General features: G+C 47.2%; 1 protein-coding gene across 1 annotated transcript; it reads left to right on the top strand.

Annotated features, from left to right (window-relative positions):
- The first annotated feature begins 1,201 nt into the window (after window positions 1–1,201).
- On the top strand, window positions 1,202–4,578 carry LOC119366301 (peptidyl-tRNA hydrolase, mitochondrial-like). The gene is made up of 9 exons (XM_037632008.1): window positions 1,202–1,454; window positions 1,898–2,109; window positions 2,194–2,278; window positions 2,396–2,463; window positions 2,617–2,667; window positions 2,743–2,816; window positions 3,473–3,531; window positions 3,612–3,688; window positions 4,288–4,578. Exons 2-9 carry the CDS (start codon window positions 1,942–1,944, stop codon window positions 4,417–4,419), a joined length of 714 nt encoding a protein of 237 aa, XP_037487905.1. The 5' UTR covers window positions 1,202–1,454; window positions 1,898–1,941; the 3' UTR covers window positions 4,420–4,578.
- Window positions 4,579–10,482: the final 5,904 nt, after the last annotated feature.

The raw sequence follows: 10,482 nt of genomic DNA on the forward strand, positions 1-10,482 counted from the left end.
TCTAGAGCAATTGTTTTGGTTAATTTTTCATGATTGGCATCGGCGGGACAAAGTATTCTTTTATAAAGCAAATGTATTTTCCTGCAATATTTGTCTTAGTGTCCTTTATAGATTTTCTTTTGAGACAATAGTGTCCTTTATAGATATTTGTCCATGCGGTGGATTTCCAGTTTTATATCAACTTTCGTGAGCCTCCCGGCACGCGTGTGTTATAAAAAAGTATTATTTTAATATCATTTTTCTTGCTATATTTCTTTTACTGGTGGACAACTTTGGTAGAGAATAAGTACACGTTTGAGATGTGTGAATTTTCCCTTTCTATAATGCATTAGCATTCTCGCTGAGTTTAAGAACACATGATAATTCAATGTATACCACTGCTTTGTTCCAAAAATGTTACAAGTTTTGTAATGATAAGAGAACATTGCAGACCGTGGCATGTATGGTGACATACTACATATGATCCCATTTTTCAGCACATGTAAGGGTACCACATCATCATCATTTTATTTTATTTTTATGTTTAGCAACAATTTATTCCGCGAAAGCTAGAAAGTCATGGGGGCAAATCATCATAATCAATTTTTAATTTTTTCACAAAAAATCGCTCAACCGAAACCAGAAGTTAACGAGGCTTCTAATTTTGTCCTCGACAAATTTATTGCTATAAATTCTGAGGCATTATCTAGTTTTGTAAAAGCTTAGGAATTTTGTAGGATGGTATTCATATAGAGATTTTTTTTTTTTGCAGAGTATAGAGATTTTAATTTGACGCTGTTTGGAATAAACAAATGGCTAGCCTTGATTCCAATGAATTTCATACTCACACGGTCTCATTTTGTATTCTTTCCTCGCTGTCTCTATGATTCTGCGTGTCTCATACTCCCTCCGTCCGGAAATACTTATCACCAAAATGAATAAAAGGGAATGCATCTTTATGTATTTTAGTTCTAGATACATCCATTTTTATCCATTTTGATGACAAGTATTTTCGGACGGAGGGAGTACTATATAGTAACATTCAAACAACATGTGAGAAATTTTCATGCCGGTTTTTCCTACATGTGTTTTTTTGAAACTTTTTTTTGACATAAATGATTTTGACTAGTTGTCGTTTCTTTTGTACACCACTGTAATCTTTTGAGTTTCTGTCCGCATTTCAAATCGGGGCCTATACTTTGGGCCCATACACAATGGGCTGTGGCTTACCACTGTCTCAGGAGGACCAAGCACACCGGTGAGAGGCCGAACTCTCTTGCCCGCACAACGGCGCGCGACGGCGAACCTCTCGGGAAAAAAAAGGCGACGCGACGGCGCTGGAGCCGGCGGCCACTCCACACCCCAAAACGCGCTGACGGGAACGAGCGGATCAAGACCAGGTGCACCGGTGGTGCCCTCTGCTTCGCGACGGTCTTCACCGGTGCCGTCGGGATCGCGCCCTCTGCAGCCGACTTGTAAGCACTCTCTGGTCTTTACTCCTCGCCTGCACTTGAGTCTTCAAAGTGACCGGGGTCCTGACATTTTGGGAGATTCTATATGTGGATAATCAAATCCGATGGTCTGATCGAAACCATGATGTAGAGTTCAGATTAGTTTTGCAACTCAGGCATTGGGATGAGGCCGGTACATGTTATTGTCTAGCAGCTGTATGATGAAATGCTTAAGCTAGATGCGGCGATTGTAAAAGTGCTTTCTTCCATGATTGTTCGAGCTCTTTCTGCCTTGGATACTTCTGTGTTCTGCTGTGGCCAATGTGCGTCACTACTCACTAGACATTGTTTGGATGCGCAAGGCTTGGGTCCAATATCTGGTGTGTTTTGGCCTCTTGTTTTGCTGCAACATTGCCAGTGGTCACTCACAGAATTGGTTCACCTCACGGATTTTTTTTTTCCATCAGGTTTTGCACTTATGGCAGCCTGGACGCATAGGATCAAGTAAATCATGCGGGCAAAGCTTTGGATGGGATTTGCTCCCTTCCTTTCAAAGCGTTACATCTCCACCTGCGGGACATCGTCGCTACCTCCATCTTCATCGAGCTTGGTAATACAACCATGGCTTTTTATTGGTCTCGGTAACCCCGGTGAGAAGTACCAATCCACCAGACACAATGTTAGTTCTCCTTCTCATCTTTGTTTTGGAATTCAGTGGCCCGGCTTTATTCTCAGAGTTCTTTTGTGTTGTTTCACCTTGCAGGTTGGATTTGATATGATAGATGCATTTGCAGTGTCTCAGGGCATATCCCTGACAACGCATCATTTCAAAGCACTATTTGGTGAAGGTTTGGCTCCATCTGTAATCTCTCAGAAGAATGTTTCTCTTTACTCTTTGAGTAATGCATATTCTGTTCTCAAATTACCAAAGACTTGAATTGACTTAAAGTGCTGGCCTTCGGCAGGGGTGGTAGATGGTGTCCCTGTTTTGCTTGCCAAGCCTCAAACATACATAAATCTGAGTGGTGAATCTGTAAGCAAACAGTTTTGGAAGACTTCTTCAAATTTTATACTATACATTTTTCATGCGATGCGGTTCATTTTAACTGGCTTGACTGTGAACCACGACAGCATGTTAAATCCTTGTGACGCTGACACCCCTCTGTTTTTCCTTTTCTTATTACGGGCTGGTGCATTTGCTGCCTATTATAAACTGCCACTTCACCGTGTCATAGTGGTAAGCGCTTGTTTTCTGATATTCATCGGCGCCACCTTATATAGTGATCTGACTTCTCTGTTTTATGAGTCTTAGGCATATGATGACACGGACCTGCCATGTGGAGTTCTCCGTTTACAACCTAAAGGAGGATATGGACGTCACAATGGGTTGGTAAACCTTAACTTTATGCCCTCTCTGAAAGAGTTTTATTCCTGTGTCAAAAGATTCCAAAGGGAAAACCATGTGTTCATGCATTGTGTTTAAATACAGAAATAATGAAAAGCATATATCTGTAATTTATCAGTTTAAAATTTCAGATCGTTGTCTTGGATCTCTAATCTAGTTTGTTGGTATTCCCTTAGGAGATACACTGTTTCAGTGAACTGGTAATCATTATGCAGCTTATCTTTGAGAAACAGAGATTGCCAGAACTTCTCTTCTGTTCTGTAGATTTTTTTACAAGTGGGAAAGCTTGTTCATTTCATTGATAAAGCAGGTGTACCATATTAGTAATTATACTTCATGTTAGTTGTTGTATTCCTGAATGCACACGCTTTTTCTTTTCATTTCATCATGCCACCATGATCCTTTTAGTGCACTTGTTTCTACTTGCCATTTAACAGACTTTGACATTTAGTCAGTTACTGAAAATCATCTTCCAAACATGAGCACTCTTTAGTTAGTGTCATAGAATTCTCCATCATTAAATTTGGTATTTGTGTATGGATGCAGACCATTGGCACTCTGAAATCTATGTGCGTTCTGTCAGATGAGGGCTTTTTTTTTATCTTGACAGGAAACATTTACCTTGTTAGTTTATCAGGTTGAAGAGTGTGATCTACCATTTTCGCAAGAACCGGGAATTTGGTCGATTAAGGATTGGTAGGTCTGACAACAGCAGGATTCAGATTTTATTTTCCTCTTCTGGACCAAAAAAGAAAATCATAGTTTGGCATATGTAGGAATTGGACGACCTCCTGGTCAGATGGATCCCAAAGCTTTTGTGCTTCAGAAATTCAATAAGACTGGTCGGGAACGGGTAAATCTTTATTGCTTTTATCATGTAGTTCAATTTTGATGTTATGCTTCTTTTTATTATCGTGTCTTAATTGTTCTTAGTTCTTAGTAAATTAATAATGTAAACACCTTCAATTGTTCTGTGGTTACATGATCATGTCCATTAATTTGCTAGGACAGGTATGACCAAACAATATTGCATAAGCAAGCTCTTGATTTAATCTACTTCAGTTAAACCCTGTTGAATTTCTGCAATGTATCTTGCAAATAGCAAACACCTAACTGAGTCAGCCCATTATATGACTGCATTCGTCTATTGCCACTATTCTTAGCACACCAGAGCCAGGAATAGGAGGAATCATTGGGCATTAAGATGGTTTCCAAAACTTAAATTTGGTGACCGGTATATTCTGTGACAACTCAACTTAACCGTATCATCTCTGAAAGGTGTGTTGTGCTTCAAACTGAACACAGTCTGCCTGCCTGCGTTACTTACTGACTGGAGGGGTGTTCCACACTTGGTCGAAAGAAGCATGCTAAAATAGGGTTCCATATTGAGTGTTGTATACATCAACCGGAAGCTTATTATAAGTGTTTTGTGTCTTCCTGTTTTGAACCTAGATTGATTCGGCCATAAAAGAGGGTTGTGACATTCTGAAGATGGTGGTGACCAAGGGTTTGACGGAGGCGGCGAGAGCGTCAAATGTGGATCAGAAGTACAAGCATCTGGTCTCACATGACCAGCAGTCGTAACTCAAAGATGGCTACAAACCGCTTGGGCCTGGAGAAATATTGTACTGCATATGATTTTTGTAAGCTCTGACGTGCTTGTGCAGTTTTAACCGCGTGGTAAAAGATGTGTAAAATCAACTGCTGACTCTCCATCTCGTTGTAAAATCCTGCTTTCTCCTGGAGTTCTTCACAGGCCCATCCCAAATGTGCTTATGTGGCAAGACTTAGGCATGAACAATGTGTATCTGGACGTTGTACGGGCCGGGGACCGTCATCTCTATCTCCTGTCGCAAATTAAACTTGGCAGAAGTGTCGGCTCCCTTTTACTACAACCTGATCTCTCCACGTAGGAAACGCAGATCACTCACAGGCAGTACCCCAGAAATGGCATGAAAAAGGCAGACCAATAATATGTCACACGGCTTACCATTTTAAATTCAAATCCTATGATCTTGTAAAGAATCCCAGTCCGTCCAAAGAAGTCTCCAGGCTCTAGCGGATGGACAGACACATGATGTGTTTTCCCTTTGCCCTCTCGAGCATGGGAGCCATTTCGTTCAAGTTTTCATAAGGAAGGAAGCATCCGGCCTGGGGAGATTGGCGAGGATGTTTCGACCGTGAGGCGACGCCGGCAATTCCTGAGTGTCACGCTCCATGCGGGAATGTGTTGGAGGGCTGGCAGCTCGTCTCTAGAACACGTCACCCGACTTCCGCCGCTTTCCACCGCCCTGCTGTCAATATGAGGCGCCCGCCTCCGGCATGGCCGAGAGATAGGTGTTTTCGGTGCCTCTGTCGAGGTCATCGCGCACACTCTTGCAGGGATCCTATCCGATGCATGGACTGTCTTCGATCCGGTCACATCGCCCGCTTTTGCCGTGCAAGGAAGCCTGTTCACCAAACTTCGCCGCGCCAATGTCCTACTCCATCGCCTGCACCCACCAGTGAAGTCACCCCACATCAAATGTGTCGTTCCAGCTTGTCTTGACTGTGCAACCCGGATTGGCCGAGGAGACCGAGTTGCTTCTTGACTGCCTTGCGCGAGTTGAGAGTGTTTTAGGGAGAGCGGAGGCCGCCCTCGCCAAACTTGAGGTTGTGCCAGTCGTGTCTCCGTTGCCTGAGCTTCAAATTGGATCTTCAATTGTGGAGGAAGCAAGCCTCTATGGACATTTCTCCCCTCGTGCTACTTCATGTCTGTCGTCGAGGCCTGTGTTGTTGTCTGTCTCTGGGAGTGTAGTCATCGACGAGGTTGTGACTCCAGTGCTGCAGATTATGCCTGAGCTACAGGAGCGTTGCGGCGAGCCCACTTCACCTCTTTCAATGGTGCTTCCAAAGGAGATTGGGCATGTGATGTCTGTGGGTGACGAGGTTGATCGGGTAGGTGCTTTGACACCTAATTTTGAGGCGCAACTACAGGGTTCACCTCTGCCATGTGGGCAACTGGAGGCGCGAGAGTCCATTGTGTCGGTGATACCCGTAGCTGATGATGTTCTAGTGGAGGTGTCTGTGAGGAACAAGGTCGCGTCTGTCAGTGCCGAGGTTGATGAGATAGGTGCTTTGGCGCCTCATTCTAAGGCGCCGAAGTCCATCCGCCCGCTCTTTGACCGTGAAGATATGCTGGCACATATTGATGAGACGGTCTTCAAGAAGAAGCTTGGCGGCTTGCTCGCCTCCTTGGAGGCAACTAGCCCTGGGTCTGGCAAGACGATTGCTTGCCTTCTAGTGAAGGAATTTTCTACGCGCAAAATCAAGAAGGTGAAGAAGGCTCTCAGGAGCATAGGCAAGAAGAGTGACGCCCTTCGTAAGGCGTCCGTAGCTGCTTAATGGATGATTCTCAGTCTCTTCAACCACCATCTCGGATTGGCTCGTCTCCGTGAATTTGGTGTTGTTCGTTGTCTTCAACCTTGGTTTCGTTGGGTGTTTCTTTACGACGTAGGAGGGATTGTGGTTGTTGCGCGTTATGTATGTTTGCCGGGTTGCTCATGGGTTAGGGGGTTTCTTTCTTAACGAGTAGTCCGTATGTGGTCTATATGTATCGATTTTCGTCCGGTTTTTAATTAATTAACTGGATAATTCTCTTCTTCTTAATTAATCGATGAGGCAAATCTTTTGTCCCTCTTTCGGGAAAAAGGAAGCACACTGGACTGGACTGGAGCAGCGAGCGGCAGCAGTACCTGTGGCGTGGGCATCGCAGGGTCACCTCGCCCACACCAACACGTCTCTCTCGGCTCATCTCCAGTGAGTCACAGAGAGAGCATGATGACCACCCGGGACTCGCAAGGGGCAGACGATGGATGGAAAAGATCACGGCAGGCACACCACTACCACTGCCAGTGTGTGCCTGTGCCCTCTGGCCGTGCGTGGGGTACCGCTGCCGCTCGCTGCTACCACTGCTCCGCGCACGATCCCAGTGATCTCCCTCCAGCCACGTCCGCCACACGGACCCCTCCTGCCCACACCAAATGCTCCGTCCGTCCGTCCGTCAGTCGGGGTCGGGCCAACCCACACGGCGCCCGGCCCAGACTATGCACCAGTGCATCCTCCCGGAATCCAAAGCCATCCATGCGTGCTCGGCAGCGGCGATCCGACCCCAGGGGCCAGGGCTGGCCGGCCGCCTCATCACCGGGGTTAGTGCTACGCTAACCCTTTGCTTTTACCGATCCCGACCCGACCCCACCCAACCATGACACTGCCTCTGGGTGCAGCGCGGCCGGGGAAGAAACACCAGCAATGCTACACCTAGGTAAAGTTACGTACAGATTTTACGTAATAGGCAATGTGTAGGACTGCGATTGGATGGATGGATGTGGCAGGGGCCCACACGGGTGAAAATCAGGGGGGGCGATAGATTTGTTAGGCAGGTTACGTAACTCTTCGTAGGTTGTTTTCGTAGGTGTAGGAGCACACCATGCATGCAGATGCCGTGCAGTTACCCCGTGCAGCCGTGCCGACTCACAGTGTCACACCACGCGCTTCTCCGTCGGGTCACCTCGATCGATCGCCGGTCCGGTCCGTGTCATCACGGACTCGCCAGCAGCGAGGTTCCTCCTCGTTTTCCCCTTGGTTTCTTCCCGCCCTCGGAGAAGACCAGTCGTGAGTCCCGCCGGCCGGACGTGCGTGCGCCAGCAGAGTTACAGTCAGTCTTACAGCGAGGCGTGCGACGCGAGGCTACCAGGGAACAGTGCCGGTTTTGGACGGGCCATTACGGCTCCACCGATCCATCCATCTCTCTCCCATCTCTCCCGGGGATCCACACGCCCGCCCGGTAACGAGTGAAGAGGCCTTTCCGAGCGCTCCCGCGGTGCTTGCTCCTAAGTACGCCGCAATTATTCAGCGATCGTGACCCGGGACGAGCTATAGCCCATCGCTGCCTGCATGCGTGCATAGATCCACGGATTGTGGATGGATCAATGATCAATGATGCAGCTTATAGCTTCCTAAAAGCATTACGCTCCAAAAGGCAGAAAGAGCCGTGGCCATTGCTGCTGATAGCTGGTAGGTAGGGTACCCGCCGTTTTGAGATGCATGTATGCATGCATGGCATGGCACCAAGGCCGGCCATGCTGTTCTACGTAAGCAGCACCGATGCTGCATGGGTGTGGCAGCTCGATCGAAGCACTGCCCTCGTGACGCAACGGTCGGTGATCCACAGAGGGGGAGGATTCCTCGGAGACCCCGAATCATATTTTTGAAAATTCCACGGACAAGGGACCGACCGGTGCGCCGCTGCTGGACTGGTGCGCCGCTGCGGCAGCGTCTCGTGGAAATAGGGGAATCTTGACCCTCGCGCAGGGCCGGCCGGGCGGGCCGTTTGCCACTCCTAGATCGACAGGGCTAGAAGAAGGGGAAGCAATGGCGGATTTGGGTGGTGGATGGGGACGCATGCCTGCTCCGGCCGGCCTACCCCTCTAACCCTACGCCTAGTGCGAGAGGAGGAGGGGGATGGTGCGTGGAGTGGCGTGCGGGGTGAATTATGGACGAATGATTTGGAGGAGGCGCCAAAAGCTGGGGAGCGAGGGAGCCTCGTTTGGGCTCGATCTACAGGGGACCATGGACATCAAAGCTTTTCTCAAGATAGATTCGTGGGTGCGAGTGCGAGGTGGGGGCCTCGGCCCGGCCGTGGTGGTAGTGGCGATGTGGTATTTTCGAAATGGATGGACCATTCGATCATTTGTGCTTACCAACACCGTGAGAGGTTATTTCATGCCGTGCCTCTTCAGTTCGGTCTTGAGGAATTAGATCCCAGTCCATGGCCGAGTATCTGGGTGTATCTAGGGCACATCTAAATGTGCCATAGTTATTACACATCTAAGTGACTTAATCAGGCAAACGAATCTCTGCCTAAAGTCAATGATATAGTACTTGGATGTGTACTCCCTCCGTCTAGATGAGTAAGTCATCTTAGACCACTCCCAATGCAAAGGTGCTTAGATGAGGTGCTAAGTGCATTAAATACCTTAGCAACTAAAGTCCCCAATGCATAGGTGCTTAGCTTGTTGTTGCTAAGCACACTTTATTTAATGAGTTAGTACCTAAAGTCTTTCATGCATTGGCCAAATTGTTTCATTTAAGTGGTTTGCCTAGGTTCTCGCGCTTGGCATTGGTTCTTCTTGGGGTCACCAAAGTACTCTCTCCCCTCCTTAAATGTTGTGCCATGTCACTTTTTTGCTTATGTGGTATGCTTAGCACCTGTCCACGGTGGAGCACTGGGAAGGGCCTTAGGTTGTGCACCGTGACCAAGGAGGAGGGAAAAACGAGAGATATTAATATTTATTTGCTAATTAATAGTATTGCATGCAATGAACTAACCACTGCATGTCGTGTTTGATAGTCTCAAGTCATTAAAAACATGCACACCCCTCATTTCTTATTGGTTGATATGTCAAGAAACAAGAAACGAGGTAGAATTTAATGTACCGCGCCTAAGTGTTTTGGTATTATTTAATTTTTGTAAGATGACTTACACATCTAGACGGAGGGAGTAATACTTATGGCACATCTAGATGTGTTTTAGCGAAACCGTATATTTTAGTCATTTTCTTCTTGTGCCCAAACTCGATAATCTACTATAGATAGTTTGAGACAAACTACTATAAGGGACTGGCTATCGGGTTCAGGTGAAAGTCGATCTGTCCTTAGGTGTTAGATGTAAAATGAACGGTTGGATGTCCACCTTCAACCTTGAGCCCTTCTCGCCTCCTTCCCCAAACCGCCTCACAGACCGCCGGCCAAACAGCTTGCCACCGCCGCTCGCGGCCGTCAGCGCTCCCATGCCAGCCTCGCCGCCCTGACCTCTCCTCACTGCCGCCCACAGCCATCCCTCTAAACTAGGGAGCAACCAGATTTTTCCGGCGATCCCTGCACCCCCATCCCAAAGTGTTAAGTTTCTTACTCTCCTACGCCGGATGCAGCTCGCTCCTAGCCGAGGCCTTGCCGGCATCCCTAGGCCTCGATTTGCTCGCCCCGGCGCCACCATCGCCTCCTTCCTTCGCTCCCGAAATCAACTAACCCTAGTTCTATTTCAAGCCACACACACGCACACATTCTTGTGACACAATATTAGCGTCATGGGTGAATTTTCGTGTCTTCGGACACTGATGAACCAATTTAGTGTAGCCCATCGCTGGAGCCCGGCAATAGCCCGAAACCATAGTCAAAGCATAGTTAGTGGTAGAATGCTAGATTCAATGGTGTACGTGCCTATGGATGTTTTTAGCAAACATCGTCATAGATGGTATTGTAGTCTTCACACAGGCCGACCTACCAAAAAGATTAGTTGGTTATTCACATTATGTTTCCCTTCTTTTAGACAGGGAACATCACATACTAAGCGGTATTATGTTTTTCGTTTTTTTGTGGGTGCGTTGTGGTGGATGTGTGCACACAATTATGTTGGGGAACATAGCATGCAATTTTAAAAAAATTCATGCGATCACGCAAGATCTATCTAGGAGATGCATAACAACGAGAGGGGAAGAGTGTGTCCATATACCCTCGTAGACCGAAAGCGGAAGCAATATGTTAACGCGGTTGATGTAGTCGAACGTCTTCATGATCCAACCGATTTAGTACCGAATGTACGGCACC

Source organism: Triticum dicoccoides, chromosome 2B (assembly GCF_002162155.2).
Source record: "Triticum dicoccoides isolate Atlit2015 ecotype Zavitan chromosome 2B, WEW_v2.0, whole genome shotgun sequence".
In the NCBI taxonomy this organism is placed as follows: domain Eukaryota; kingdom Viridiplantae; phylum Streptophyta; class Magnoliopsida; order Poales; family Poaceae; genus Triticum; species Triticum dicoccoides.